Raw genomic sequence first — 16026 nt, forward strand, 5'->3', positions numbered from 1 at the left:
AAGAGGCGACAAGAGCCAGGTGTGGTGGGGCACGCCTGTCGTCCCAGCGCATGGGAGGCAAAGGCAAGGTGGATCTCTGAGTTTGAGGTCAGCCTGGTCAATCAACAGAGCCAGTTCCAAGACAGCCAGAGCTATGCCAAAAAAAAAAAGTCTCTACAAACAACAACTCCAAGGAAAACACTTTAAAGATGGAGGGATGCATTTTGGTTCCTGGTTTTAGAGGTCTCCACAGCTGTAGGCCTGTGGTGTGTCTGAACTTGACAGGGCAGGAACATTCAGTAGAGGAGGTTGCTTACCTCATGGCAGTCTGGGGATGAGATACACTCCAGGACCTCACTCCCAATAACCCTTCCCAGCTGTAAACTCATCCGGCCATTAACTCATCCCTGAGGCTAGCGTCCTCACAATCTAGCTGTCTTTCTATAATGCTACCAGCTGGGGACCAAACCTTCAGTACATGAGCCTGTTGGGGACAACTTTCATATCCAGACCATGGCAGTGCTTTTGGATTCAGAGCTCTGAGGAGACCGGTCCAAGTGCACATTTGATAGGAGCCAGGAGGGGACCTGGAAGAGCCATGTGTTCTGGAGTCTGCTCTGCTGGCAGCTTCTAGCCACTTCTCTGTCCCCTGCTCTGGTGGCACAACACAGCAGAAGGGAGGGGAGCTGACAGATTCTGGGCTCCACCTCCTCACATCTCTGTGGTCTCACTGTGTCAAATGGGAAGAGTGACGACATCTTAGGAGGCGGCCATTAGGTGGCCTAGGTCGTAGCATCACTGCTTGCTGGGGACTTAACCTTGTTCCAAGCGTCAGCCCGGCTGAGTGTGGTGACATCTGAGGTACACCTTAGTGTTTTTGTTTTTGTTTTTAATATGTTTTCTTTCTGCTTTGTTTTGCTTTTTTGAAACAGGGTCTCTGTAGACCAGGCTGGCCCTAAATTTGGGGTCCTCTTATCTCAGTCTCCCAAGAACTAGTACCTACAGGTGCTCAGCCATGGAGCAATTCACACTCAAAGATGAGGCATCTGCCTTACCCTGGGGCTGCCACCTGTCTTCCCACTGGCTTGCCAGTCTGCTGAGTAGAGGCTGGTAGCTTCCAGTTGTCACTTGGGTTTCTTCACAGCATTGTCAGAGCACAGTCATCAGTCTTTAAATTCTTGCCAACCTGGAGGGCAGAACAGGGGCATCAGTTTCCTGCTCATCTTCCTGCTTGGCGTGCGGAGGCATTGGTTGGCTTCTCCGGCTTCTGCGCGCCCTCTCCGTGAGCAGTCCACACAATCGTCTTTTTTTGGTTTTTAGGGTGTTTGTTTGTTTGTTTTTTGTTTTTGTTTTTGTTTGTTTGTTTCTCTGTGTAGCCTTGGCTGTCCTGTACTCACTTTGTAGACCAGGCTGGCCTCGAACTCACAGTGATCCACCTGCCTCTGCTTCTCCCAAGTGCTGGGATTAAAGGCATGTGCTACCATGCCGGGCTCATACAATCGTTTTTATAGAGCTTGTTCACTGACTAATGCAGTCCCAGGGGTCTGACGTCACAGTTCCCCCCTTTGCAAGTAGAAAAACTGAGGCCCACACAGGTAAAATCCTAGAGATGCAGAGGACACATTCACGAAAGGCTGCGAGCCTTTCCCAGTGCAAGCAGCAGGTGGCAGTATTGGACGGTTGCCCTTACGTGGAATCAAGCAGTTCCCAGACCTTGGGGGGGTGGGGGGGTGGAAAGGGGGGTGTGCACCAAAGACCCAACTGGCAAAACTTACCAAAGTATCAGAATTTGGTTTATCTTTTTCTCCCATGGTCCCTTTTTCCAGGAAATGATCCTACAGAAAGACTCACATATGGTGGCAGATAGAGATACTCATGGCCACCCTGTCTGTGACAGTGGAACTAGGAAGTGACCAGCACCAGAGCAGGGCTGATTCAATAGATAACGCATCATATGCGAGCAGGCCCCATGGTGGCTGGTGGTCAAGGTGCAGACAGAACACTGGCCAGACCCACACTGATCCAGATGCGGCAGGGATGTGTTTGGATTTTTGTCTTTGAGGATTGAGATGAGGCAGAGAGAAAATGAATTCTTACAGCATTGCCCAGTGTGAATGCTTAGGCGCTTAGGTAGCTACCTTTTCCTTCTCCTCTTCCTCTTCCTCCTCATTAAAAAAATACATATATAATTTAAAAAGAATTATATATTAAGTATATATAATTTAAAATTCTCTCTCTCTCTCTCTGTCTCTCTCTGTCTCTCTCTGTCTCTGTCTCTGTCTCTCTCTCTCTCTCTCTCTGTGTGTGTGTGTGTGTGTGTGTGTGTGTGTGAGGATCTCTTATAGCCCAGGTTGTCCTCAAACTCACTAGGTAGCCAAGAATGACTTTGTACTTCCAATCCCCCTGCCTCCACTGCTGAGTGCTGGGGTCATAGGTGTGTACTCTCACACCTGGTTTTCTTTCTCTTAGTGCTCCCTGTGCATTTGTGAAATTTTCCATCTTTTCAAGTATATTTCAAAAATAAATGCATTCATATTGCCAAAAACATACATGTGAAAGAAAAGTTGATCGTCTAAGGCTTCGGGAATCTTGTGTAGTAACAAAGAGGGTTTGTATGTTTTATTTGAATAATTTTTTTCTTTTTTCTGAAAAAGGACTTTTGGGGAGGATGCTGAGAGATAAATTTGCTGTGTAGGCCAGGATGGCTGGGAACACATTATGTAGCCTAGGCTGGCCTCAAACTGGTGATCCTCCTGCCTCTGTCTCCTGAGTGCTGGTGTTACAGATGTGTGCCACCACACCCAACAAGAGCATGTACAGGGAGAGTCACAGTGGGGTCAAGGTCTTGGTGGCCCTGAGGTAACACACCAAGCAGTCACAGCTCACAACCACCAGACTCTCTCTGGGCTCCGAGGGGTGTTGAGGAAGTGTCTTGACTGTACAAGACTGAAGGGCCTCACTCTGTGCATAAGGAAATGACTGAGGCCCGGAGATGGCCCAGGCCTCAGTCAGCCGTGTGACACAGGCTTCTGTGGCTCCCACGTCTGGGTCACCCTCTCTGTTCTCACAGCTGTTCTGGGCATAGACCGGACAGGCCACCCTGAGGTGCTCAGCGGGTAAGGCACTTGATGTCTCGGCATGAGGACCTGATGGGGTTCCCTAGCATCTAAGTAAAGTGGAGTGTGGTGGCATGTGCCTGCAACCCCAGCACTGGGGAGTGGGGTGGATCCCACAGGACACTTGGGGCTCACTGGCCAGCCAATGCGGCTAAGGGGGCAGGTCGTAGGTTCAGTGAGAGACCTTATCTCAAAAAAACAAGGTGGAAAACAATAGAGCAAAAAGTTCTCAACCTGTGGGTCTCGACCCCTTTGGTGGGGTTGAATGGCCCTTTTAACAGGGGTCGCCTAAGACCATCAAGAAAACACAGAGATTACAGTTATGAAGTAGCAATGAAAGTAATTTCATATGGGTTAGTCCAGCATGAGGAACTGTTCTAGAAGGGTCTCAACATTAGGAAGGTGGAGAACCACGGCAATGGAGGAAGACCCCAACATTGATCTTTTCTCCTGTCTCTCTGTCTCTCTCTTCATCTCTCTGTCTCTCTCTCTTTCTCTTTAATCTCTCTCTCTCTTTCTCTCTCTCTCTCTCTCTCTCTCTCTCTCTCTCTCTCTCTCTCTCACACACACACACACACACACACACACACACACACACCCCACAATGAGTACACAAGAAGAGGTTGCAATTGTAAAGTTGGACCTCAGGGACAGTCAGACATGTCTGTGCCTGCGTTGAGCCCTTTGCTTCTTTTCTGGCTATCTGGTCAGGGGACACTGGGGACAGCTGGAGCATTGGTGGGGGTGATGCTGTCATGTCCTGTGTTCCTTGGTGGTTTTTTTTTTGTTTTGTTTTGTTTTGTTTTGTTTTGTTTTAATCTCCAGATCTGATCTCACCTGAGTACTCTCTCACAGTTAGCCTGGCTGGGGCCTGGGCTCCCAGGACTTTGGGCTTTGTAAAGACTGAGGCTGGATGGCCTTGTCCCAGAGGTGACTTGTAACATTCTTCTATGCTCTGTCCCTGCAGGGGACAAAGACCATGCATGCAGTGTCAAAGACCGCCTGTGGAAGCTGTTGTCCCCAGCCAGGCTGGCCAGCAGGGCTGACCGGAGCAGCTGGCTGGAGAGTTACCTGAGGCACCTGGAGGAGATGGGGGTGTCAGAGGAGATGCAGGCCCGGGCAATGGTGCTGCAGCTCTGGGCCACACAGGTAGGCATGGTTGTGCAGGTGTGGAACTCGCTTGCATGTGCTGGTGTGAGCAGAGCAGGATGTGAGCACACAGCCTGCTGGCCGCCTCCAGCCCTCACCCTTTGTCCTGTCCAACCTTGGCAAACAGGTGGTCCACACTCTGCTTATTTAACATATGGAAAATGGCTGGCTTAGAAAACTGGGTCTCAGCCGGGTGTGGTGGCTCACACCTTTAATCCCAGCACTCAGGGGGAAGAGGCAGGTGGATCTCTGTGAGTTCGAGGCCAGCCTGGTCTACAAAAGCATGTCCAGGACAACCAGGACTGTTAATACAGAGAAACCCTGTCTCGAAAAACCCAAAAGAGAAAGAAAGAAAGAAAGAAAGAAAGAAAGAAAGAAAGAAAGAAAGAAAACTGGGTCTCATGTGGCCCAGGCCGGCCTCAAACTTGCCAGGTAGCCAAGGATGACCTTGAACATGTAATCCTTTCTCCACCTTCTGAACGCTGGGGTTACAGGTATGAGCCAGCATGCCTGGTTTATATGGGGCTGGGATGGACGAGCGCCTTGTGCATGCTGGGAAGGCTTTGCCTCCAGACCTTGGAAACGTAGTTCGACCAACTCCTGTGCCACGCGGTCTTGGTTCTCCAGCCTCTTGCTCTTCAGTTCCCCTTTCTCTCTCCTGCTGTGACTTTTGTCCCATTTGTGGCTAAGTTGCAGATAGGCCAAGTCTTTCCCTCTATTACATCACAACGTCTCTGAAGAGCAAGAACAGTCTACGTGACCACAGAGGGTTAGCTCAGCTCCACAATCATGGTCTAACCTGTGCCTCAGTCATCCCAGTCTCGGCTACATTTCCTGCTGTCGTGGTGCAATACTCTGGCCAACGCGACTTCCGGAAGGAAGGGTGTGTTTTAACTCACGGTTCCAGGCTCCAGTTCATCACTGTGGGAAAGTCACAGCAGCGGGAGCTTGAGAGAGCTGGTCCCAGTGAACACAGCCGATGCTCAGCTCCCCCTGACCCCTTGCACAGTGCAGGACCCAGCCCAGGAGTGGAGCTACCCAGGGAGTGGTTCCCACCTTGATTAAGGCAAGATTATCCCAGGCATGTGAGAGGCAGGCCTCCCAGGCTATTCTAGATCTCACCTTGATGGCTGAGAAGAACCATCATGACCAGTTAGGGCTCATCTTGGCCCGGGCCTCTGCGTCAGCACCCTGAGTGGCACCAAGCCATTCCGCCTGTTCAGTTTCCATTCTTCTGGTGTTCTGTCCTTCGCACTGTTTTCCTGTGACCTTGGCTTTTTTCTTCTTTGTTTTTCGACGTGTGCTGACCAGCGATTCTGAGAATCACTGAAAGGCTCCTTCGAGTACCAGCAGCAGGTCCTTCTGGAAATGCTTGCATTTCACGCAGGCTGGGGCAGGGCGCTGAGGTCCAAGAAACACGCTCAATAGCTGGGGAAGTGAATGTGGTGGGAAGCAGGGCTGAGATTGCAGCTGTCCTGGAAGTCATAGCCAGAGGCTCAGGGAGGCCTGTGTGGAAGAGGTGTTTGGGCTGTCCCTGTATGTCGAGAAAGCTAGCCCCACAGGTCTGAGGATGTGGAAATATTCTTGGGGTTGGGGCCTGCCAAAGGATGGGGCTACAGGGAGGAGTAGCTTTTTGCATGACTGAAGAAGGCAGGTGAGTAAGCACACCGAAAAAGAGTGAGTGACGGCTTATACTTTCCTCTGGGAATAGTGGGTTCAGAAGGTTCTGAGATTGTGTTGTTGTTGTTGTTGTTGTTGTTGTTATTATTATTATTATTATTATTATTATTATTATTATTATTATTATTATTAAGAAAATAGTTTAAGCAGGGTCGTGGTGGTGCATGCCTTTAACCCCAACACTTAGGAGGCAGAGGCAGGCAGATCTCTGAGTTTGAGGCCAGCCTGGTCTACAGAGCAAGTTCTAAGACAGCCATGGCTACAAAGAGAAGCCCTGCCTTTAAAAAACCAAAACTTTATTTTGAAGATTTATTTAATTTTTAATTTGTGTATGTGTGCGCAAGTGCACATGTGTATGTGTGTGCCATCTGTGTGTCTGGTACCTAGGATGCCAGTAGAGGGCACCAGATCCTTGTAACTGGAACTAACAGATGTTTGTGAGCTGTCATGTGGGTGTTGGGAACTGGACCCAGGTCCTATGAAGGAGTGTTCTTACCTTCTGAGCCATTTCTCCAGCATTGGTGTCTGAGTTCTTAAGATTCCTGTTAGGACAGGAACCGGTCACCAGTGAGGAGGAGGCTACGGTGGCCACTGAGATGACGTGGGGAACTAAGATGGCACCAGTGACTTTGGTCATGGAGCAAGTGTTGATGTGGGGCAAAGGAGAAGCAGCTTGGATGCTGGGAATCAGGCCTGGTCACTGCTCTCACCCTGCCCAATTCCTGGCCTTCTCCCGGCCCCACTTGGCAGGGACTGTTGCACAGCCTGATGTCCCTGGGTGATTCCTCTCCATCGACTGACAGCTTATTTTTAGTTGTCCTCAGAGCTATTAACTGTTCTGCAGGCAGAGGCTGGCAGGGCCAGAGCAGGTCTTAATCAGCATTTGGCCCTATGCGTGCATGCCTGATAACATATTTATGGGCTAAGAGGACAGGGTGCTCCAAAGTGTCCTCAGAGCCCCCTGTGAAAATGACCTCTGTCCACAGAGTGGGAAGCTGGCCAGGCACCTGAGAGGCCAGGGAACGGCCTCGAGCAGGGCTAACAGTAGGGACAGGTCTTTCTGCCAGAGGGATCTGGAGAACTCTGGGTCATGAGAGCAGGGCAGGGGGATGTAGTCCAGCAGCTCTGGACACAAGCTGTGGGGCCTGCCTGTCTGGGTATGAAAGTGGCTTTCACATTCTAGCAAGTCAGTCACCATGCCCTGCATTGCCTCAGTTTACCCACCCATACATTGGCTGTGCAGGTCCTTCCTCAGGGCATGGTGGGGGCAATGAAAGGACTCAGCAGGTAACAAGGACTCACCAGGTGTTTCAACAGAAAGCTATAGAGCTAGGCCTACGGTGCACACCTGTCATCCCAGCGCTTGGGAGGCAGAGGCAGGAGGATCAGAAGTTCAAGGTCACCCTCTCCACCCTACTGAGTTTGATTAGCCCTTGTCTCTAAAACCCAAGCCAATGAAACATTAGCATCAGACATTGCTTCCAGGCCCCCTGTGTGCATGGCCTCACTTGAGAAACTGTGGTGTGGAGCAGTGGGTGGGGCAAATGAGACTTCCTGTCTGCAGAGCAAGACTCCGGCGGCAGGGAAGAGCACAGCTAATGGATGTGCAAGTTTTTGAGGTCACTAGAGAGAGTTGGTAGAGGAGCCTCAGTGGGTTGGAGACATCTGAGCAGAGGTTTGGAGTGGAGGGGGAGCCGCCATGTTGGTCTCTGGAATGAGAGTTCTGCGCATAGAGAGTAGATGTAAAGGCAATGAAGCAGGCATGGGGGAGGTGCTCAGAGAGGTAGCAAGTGCCACAGAAGCTCTCTGGACCCTCGCGGGCACGAGAGAGCTTCATTGCACATGAGGTGGGTGTTGTTTGAGGCTCTGTGCGGCACCAGAGTGTGGCCTGTTGGCTCCAGAGGGGAAGTGGAGGCAGGGGAACTGCAGTCTCTAGGTCAGAAAAGGTGCCCAGAAGGGCAAGGGGGAGGGGGAGGGCAAGGGGTAGGTGCGGGCTAGCGTTCAGGGTCAGTGTAGGCAGGAGACAGACCTGTGGACCCAACGGCAGTCTGATGACACTTAATGTCATTGCACTGGGGACGAGGGGAGAGGAAGCAGGGTCCCGACCCAAGAACTTTCTGGGTAGAAGGGCGGGAAAGTCAAGGTGCCAGCCAAGGAGACATGGGGGTGAAGAGAAGGTGGGAGAGACCAGTACACAAAGCGGGAGGCAGGGTGAGGAGTGGTTAGAGGCTGCCATGACAGTGACGGCTGTTGCAGATCAGAGGCCATGCATGGGTCACGAATAGTAACTTCGAGTGGTACTGAGCTGTCCTGTGGGCTGAGCATCCCTTTGTGCACCCTGCAAACATCATCTGGAGCCTCTCAAAGCTGCATGAAACTGGAGTCCCGGGGCTAGGAGCAGGCTGATGGGGGGAGGGTAGCACAGGCCCCAGCACCCCCTAAGGCCTAGGAGGAGGCTGCTCCGGCAGACTGAGGTCTAAGGTCCAGGCTGGGGAAGAGATAGCTGTCAAGGCTGGGGTGTGCTGGGGGCAGAGGGAGATGTCTAGAGGTCCCTGCAGAACTGGGACAGGCTGGCTCAGCCTCAGGCAATCACTGCCCTGGGGACCCTGGTGATAGGGAGCTGACTGGCTCCACCTCCTCAGCCCAGCCACCTTTCTCCCTCCTCTTCCTGTTTCACTACTGTCTCTGCCTTGAGACAAGTTAGACCAGAACGTGCTTCATAAGCTAACTGATGCTAGATCCATCGGGAGAGATCCCGGGTGCACATGCGTGCATGCAGACATGCTGTGCGGCTGGCAGAAGGCTGCTAAGGTCGTGCGCTTGTTTGTGTCTGGCTTTCTATTTGATTTCATATCACAACACGCACAACCCAGGTGACATGGCAGACCACCATGAAAGCCACGCAGCACTCCTGCAGTATGTCCAATAGGAAATCCAGCCAAGGCCAGGTGTAGGGCCACACACCTTTATTGACAGCACTTTGGGTGTAGAGACAGCTGAATCTCCGTGGGTTCGAGGCCAGTCTGGTCTTCATGTATCAAGTTCTAAGTCAGCCAGGAATACATAGAGGGACCTTGGTTTGAAAAACAAAAGGAATAGCTGGGCACACCTGTAATCCCAGAAATTGGGGAAGCAAAGGCAAGTGGGTCACTGCGAGTTCAAGGCCAGCCTGCTCTACAAAGAGAATCCAGGACAGCCAAGGCTACACAGAGAGACCCTATCTCAAAAACAAAACAAAACAAAAAAACCCAAAGCAAAAAAAACCCAAAGCAAAAGAAAACAAACAAATCCCCCTTCACACACACACCAATAACACTAAAATAAAAACAAACAAACAGAAAGCAAGGTGGACAGAACCTGAGGAATGGCAGCAGAGGTTACCCTTTGATTTCCACGCATGAACACACCTGCATGTGCACAAACACTGCCCCCACTCCTCCCCACAACACACAAACAGAAAGTCAGTGTGCCGCCTCAACTGCTCAGCCCCCGGCCTCTGTCCCACAGGCAACTTCAGGACCAGATTCTGTGTCTCCTCAAGATAATTTTGTTCCCCTACACGACCCCTCTTCAAACACACACCATGGTGGCCGATGACTCCCACCCCACACCTTGCTGCCTGCCTGCTCCTGTGTGTCTTTCAGACCCAAAGGAACTGGGATTTTTTTTTCTTTTCTTTTTTAAAACAACTTCCCACACCTAGTCTCACAGCTAGCCCACCATTCTCCTCACAGCTTGTCTCTGGTTTGGGGGTGTTATATTAGGGCTAACATTCATGTCCTCTGCCTGCCTGGTGCAGTTATATCTGAAGACGTTATTGGAAAAGATGGTGTCTAACGATGTTTGAGTCTGTGACTACAGTTGCATTTAGGATGGACAAAACCTTGCAGGTTGAGGTTGCTCTGGCTCCCTGCTGTGTCTGCGTTGCTGAAAGACACTGAGAAGCTGGGTGAAGGTGTTTAGCCTGGTCTCAGCCGGTCTTGGAGCACACTTACACCATTGATTTTCCTCATTTACCTTTTGGAAAGTTTCAAATAATTTTTATTCAAAAATTAACCACCTGTAATTGCCCTTCTGCTTATTCTTCAAGAGAATTAACTGTGACGCAAGAATCATGTGAGGAAATTATGTTTTTGCCAGACCATGAATAGCTGCTGTTGTCCGCCAGTTAAACCTAAGTAGCCTGGGCTGGCCAGCGTGGGAACCAGGCACGCTGAGCACTGCCCCGAGGCTCAGCCTGCGTCCATCTCGGAGGAGCCCTTTGGTCATCTTGGTGGAGTAACAGGCACCTCCTTGTTGCAGGGAAACATGGGTCCCACAGCCTTCTGGCTCCTTCTCTTCCTCCTCAAGAACCCGGAAGCCCTTGCTGCCGTCCACGCGGAGCTCAAGCGCGTCGTCTGGCAAGCAGAGCAGCCTGTTCCCCAGATGAGCACACTCCCACAGAAGATTCTAGACAGCATGCCTGTGCTAGGTAGGGAAGTCAAGCCTGCTCACCTGGGTACCAAGCCGCCCCCCGCAACCCCCGTGATGCATGCCCAGTATCAGCTACCCGAGACTCCTGGTCTCACGAGATTTTTGGGTTAAGTGAAAAAGAACCCAAAATGGTGGGAAGAGGTTCAGTTCAGCCGTGCATCTGAGAGAGCCTTGAGGGCACTAGCTCCAGGTGCTCGAATAGTGTCGCCAGGACTTAGTCTTTCTCCATCCTTCAGGCCCGGTTTCTTCTGGGAGTTCCCCCCCCACTCCACCTACCCGCCCCCCCCACTCCACCTACCTCCCCCACTCCCCCCCATCTCTGGAGGCAGGACGGACCTCTCACTCAGCATTCTTATTTAAGTCCCGGGAATGTGCCCATTGGCTTTTTGGGTTACATGCCCATCCAGAGCCAATTACAGAGCTCGGAGGGATGGGCTGTTGGCCAATGAAGGCTCAGACCCACCAGCTCAGAGTAGATCAACAGCCCAGCTTCTTCTAGAGGCAGGGCAGGGGACTGCTCCCAGAAGGGAACGCACACTGCAGGTAGCGTATAGACACTGAGGTCCTAAACTCTCCTTAGCTGTCGGCTATCCCTGTGGCTCCCACTTTCCCATACCCACTCACACCCAAAGGTTTCTCGGGGGCCACAGAGTGCACACTGGGTCATCTGGCTTTCCCCACCTTGCTATGTGACTGTACAAGGTACACCCCCTCTGGCCCTTGCTCTGTTAAACAAAGAACAGGAAGTGTTGTCCAGGCACGAGGGCAGCCTGCCGACCCTCCCGCCCTTCCCCTTGCAGACAGTGTGTTAAATGAGACCCTGCGGCTCACGGCGGCCCCCTTCATCACCCGAGAGGTCATGGCAGACCTGGCCTTGCCTATGGCAGACGGGAGGGAATTCTCTCTTCGACGTGGTGACCGTCTTCTCCTCTTTCCCTTCCTGAGTCCTCAGAAGGATCCAGAAATCTACACAGAGCCTGAGGTCAGTCTCAGGGGCAGGGCTGGATATGCCAGGGACTGTGGGTGTGGGGTGTGGGGTGTGGGGACCAGCCAGTCCGAGTGGCAGCCCACTGTGCCCTGTGTTCCCTCTGCAGCCTGGGATTTGCTACCTCCACGGTCCTTCAGCAAGCCCCCATCCAGCTGCTTCAGCTGGGCTCAGTTGCCACAAGCCTGAAATAAGATCCCTAGCCCTTTGTCCTGGCGCAGGCTTGTGTATGGGTGACATTACACATCACCTTCTTGTCTCAGGTATTTAAATACAACCGATTCTTGAACCCAGATGGGACGGAGAAGAAAGATTTTTACAAAGATGGGAAACGGCTGAAGAATTACAACATGCCATGGGGCGCGGGCCACAACCAGTGCCTGGGGAAGAGCTATGCCATCCACAGCATCAAACAGTGAGTGGGGGACAGGGCACGGGGCAGCAGGGCATGAGGATCCAAGGCCCAGCAGGGAAAGGGCCCCTTGATGGGGTGTGGCCAGGGAAGGGCTTGGATGTGGCCAAGGTGCCTCTGCTGCTTCTCACACTGAAGGCCTCGGGCTAATGGTTTACGGATTAAATTTCACACTGGCAGAGAGTCAACTCCTGCCCACAAATCCATTTATTTGTGTTTTTAAAATGTGGGCTCTTTTAAAAATCAGAAGAGCTCTCCTTTAAAAAAAAAAAAAGGAGAAGAAAAAGAAGCCACATTTCTGATTTCTCACTTAATGATCAGATCCAGCAGCAGGGGTTTCCCTGAGGTTGGCATGGGCATGCCAGACTCTGACTGCTGACTCCAGCTGTCCATGGCTGGCCATCTGTGGCTGCTGCAGCAGGTTCAGACCCTTCCGGGAGGAACTGGCTGAACTTCAGGGTCCCCCTTGGCTGTTGTAACTCCCGAGAAGGCTAGTGGTTCCCACGTTCCCCTCCTGGGACTCCCCGAGCCCCAGCCCCAGTCTCCAGGGTCACAGGCTGCCTGCACCAGGCCTTGCGACATCTGCCTGTTGCTCTGTCTAGCTCCCATAACACTCAGAGCTTGTCTCCTCACCTATGGGACTTGGGAGCTGATTACAGCTCCAGAATGGATCTTTCCAAGTGCCCACCCCACCGCCCGACTCATCACAGGCTTTGAAAATGCTAGCCAGCATTTGCATCATTCACATCGTTACCATGTAGGCGCTGTGCCAGGGACAGCCAGTCACGTTAACCCTTTGACCTCACTTTTCTCAACAGTGAAGTGAAAAATCACGATGGAGTCAGGTCCCCCCTAATGCTTAGCATGCCTTCCTAAAAACCACTTTGTCCCGCATAATCAGGCATAGCAGGGCATCAGACTTGGGAGCGCAGGCCTAGAATCCCAGCTGTGGGGGAGGCTGAGGCAGGAGGATGGCGAGTTTAAAGCTGGCTTCAGCCCCGTGGTGAGCTTTTACTTCCAAAGTAAGAATAACGGGATGATTGAGGCTGGATCTCAACGCAGGGTGCTTGCCGAGCGCACACGAGGCATGGGGGTCATTCCTCGGCATCTGGGAACAAAACAAACCTCAGAAAATAAAAACATAGGACATAGGGGCGGGGAGCCTGAAGCCCAGCATTGTCATCAGCGACACATAGAGAAGGGACTAGAACCAGATGGACGGTGATTGTGCAGTTTTACACATGCTTAAAGGAACTCACAAGGGTGGGGGGCTGGCCCAGGGATAAAGGGTGAGTACTGCTACTGGGGAGAACCTGAGTTTGGTTCCCAGCACCCTGGTCGGCAGCTCACAATGGTCTTGCTCCAGGGGATCTGATGCCATCTTCTGGCCTCTTCACGCTTAGCACCCGTGTTCACATACCCTCCTGCCCTTTGCTCTGCACGCACTCCCCCAACATAATAAAAGTAAAATTCAAACAAACAAAACTTTTAAAATGCACAAAGTTTGATGAACAGGGCAGTCCGTTGACCAAGTTCAGGTGCGCAAGTGTGTGCCCCGCTAGTGCTGGGCTCTACGTTCACCCCTGTGCCTGGAACATGAGAGGACGGCACCTGAGCAAATGTGAAGGTTGCCTTCTGGTCATGTTTGTGCCCTGACATACAATCCACACCGGGGCTGATTCCTCTCATTCAAATCAACAACCACACCAGAGCTTTGTTTGCAGTTCTTGCTTCACCTATTTAGGGGCAGACAAAATGGACGCTGGGTTTTTAACATGTTTAGCACAGTACCTTGCTCGTGGCACCTCAACAAATGAGTGAATTTGTTGTTACCTCATTCACTGTGACTCCCCCTCAGCCAATGACAGCTGCAATGGCTCCAACCATTGGGCACACAGGTAGGAAGACTCCTGCCTCAGATAACCACCGGCCCCCCAGAGCTGGAAGGGACCCAGCCTACCTTTACAACCTTGACCGCACTGGAGAGCCGAGCCCCAAGTGCGAACAGACTCTGGTGAGAGTCACACTTCCCCCTGAGTCCAGTGGGCTGGCTTGGCAACTTATCTGCTCCTTTCAGTGAGAGGAGAAAGTCTTCTGTGTGCTCAGTATGGCTTTAGGGCCCTGAGTTGAGGTGGGGGACAGTGGTGAGGCACGGGACCAATAAGATCGCCAACAAAGGGCAGAGCCTGTCATTGTCATTGAGGCGCTGGCGACATCCTTGACATGACAGCTGTGTGTGTCTCCAGAAGGTGGTGGTAGAGACTACTGTGGCCCTTGGTGACAGTTCTGTCACGTGGTGATAACAAGTCTTGAGGGAGTGGTGCAGGTTTCAGTCTTACAGACACTCCTGGTAAATGTGGCCCTGGCCAAGGATGACTTAGTTCTTAACATAGGGAAAGGGGTGCAGGCTTGTGGAGAGGCAGGAAGAGTCTTGTCACCATTAGCACTGTGATGCCACTATCCAGGCGCCACAGGTGTAGGGTTAAAGACGCATGTCTGGTCCCTCCCCCTGGCCTCTTCGTCATCTGCAGGAAAGCTGGAGAGTCACACTCTGGCTCTTAGTGGCTATGACCGAGAAATGGCTGCCACCAACATAGTCACTCAGCCTCGCTCACTCCGAGCCGGCCTTACCTTCCTCACCCAGGCCTTCCACGCCCAGAGCAGCACAGTCGGCAACACCCCCTCTCTCTGCAGGTTTGTGGTCCTTCTGATGACTCACTTCGACCTGGAGCTGGCCAGCAAGGACACAGAGGTCCCCGAGTTTGACCTCAGCAGATATGGCTTCGGCCTGATGCAGCCAGAAGAGGACGTGTCCATCCGGTACCGTGTTAGGCTGTGACCTACGGAGCGGGCACTGGTCACCTGACTTCCTGTGCCTGCGTCGCTGCCTTCCTTCTGTTCTAGAATGCTGTGTCCAGAGGAAGGGGGGCCGTAGAGGGCACCCACCGAGAGCAGGGAAAAGCCAATAAAGTCTCTGTATCTCGACATGAAGACTTGCTTCCAAATCAGGCTGTGTGTGCCCTGGGTTCACCTGTGCCTCCTGTTCTGTGGTAACCACAGTCCACACTACTATGCCCCTCACTCCCAGAGCAGGCACTATCCCCGCTTTTTGGAGGTGGCGTAGTTCAGGCCTTGGCCAGCATGACAGCTGGGGGTCATGAGAGGACCTGTGTGGATTCGTTTGTGTGTTTATTGTTCTAAGTCCCATCCCCAGATTATTAAAGAGACACAGCCCTCCCTCTCCTCGTGTGGATGCCTGGGAAGATGCAGGCTGCACTCTGAGGGCTAAAGTCTTCTGTCGTTGACAGACAATAGGTAGCAGGGATTTCCTTATGTTAAGACTGGGGTGGGGGGTGTGACCCAGAAAGGCCTGATCCTGTGAGGTGTCTGACGAGTTGGTCTAGGGAGTCTTCCCCTGCTCCCTAGAACACAAGCTCCTGCTCCAGTGCACACCGGCCTGCAGGACGGCTCCGTTCAACCTGCGCTTTAAAAATCAACATAGTAAGCTGGGTGTGGAGGCGCATGCCTGTAATCCTAGCACTCTGGAGGACAGAGGCAGGCAGATCACTGTGAGTTCGAGGCCAGCCTGGTCTACAAAGCAAGTCCAGGACAGCCAAGGCTACACAGAGAAACCCTGCCTCAAAACAAAACAAAACAAACAAACAAAAAACCCAACAACAACAACAAAAACCATAGTAGAGCCTGGCATAGTTGTGCATGCCTTTAGTCCCAGTACTTATCAGGCAGAGGCAAGTGGATTTCTGTGAATTCTAGACAAGCCTGGTCTACATAGTGAGTTCCAGGATAGCCAGGGCTACATAGAAAGATTCAGTCAAACAACAACATAGTAGATATATTATCTGTGGAATTCTTGTAGATTCCTTGGCCATACCTGGTCCTCAGTCCCAAAAGTAGCTCTAGCTAGGGGTGCTCAGCATCCACCTGGTTTGGGGTGCCCAGCACAAGGCTTTGGCTGAGCCAGCATCAATACCCATAGTCCCCTCTGGTCCCAAAGGCACTGGATTCCGAGCCCCGATTCTGACTCTTGGAAGCATTGGTTTATGAAGTGACAGGGAGCAGTAGCTGGTCCCCTGGCCAAACTGCTCACTTGACTCTGGGTGCTGCAGCCATGACACCAACAAATCACTGACGAAAACCCACCATTGCATCGATTTCAGGAGAGAGGACTGACTTCAAGGGAGCTGTGGCTTGCAAGCCTCCCTTTAATGGCA

At 52.1% G+C, this 16026-nt stretch overlaps 1 protein-coding gene across 1 annotated transcript in view; it reads left to right on the forward strand.

Annotated features, from left to right (window-relative positions):
- Positions 1–14779, forward strand: part of PTGIS (prostaglandin I2 synthase) — a 32712-nt gene extending 17933 nt beyond the window's left edge. The window contains 5 exon segments of the mRNA XM_084777183.1: positions 4063–4244; positions 10227–10395; positions 11198–11379; positions 11646–11797; positions 14489–14779. Coding sequence (XP_084633309.1) covers positions 4063–4244; positions 10227–10395; positions 11198–11379; positions 11646–11797; positions 14489–14633 — 830 coding nt within the window. The 3' untranslated portion in view covers positions 14634–14779.
- Positions 14780–16026: the final 1247 nt, after the last annotated feature.

This window comes from Acomys minous (genome assembly GCF_964271855.1).
Source record: "Acomys minous genome assembly, chromosome: 3".
Classification (NCBI taxonomy): domain Eukaryota; kingdom Metazoa; phylum Chordata; class Mammalia; order Rodentia; family Muridae; genus Acomys; species Acomys minous.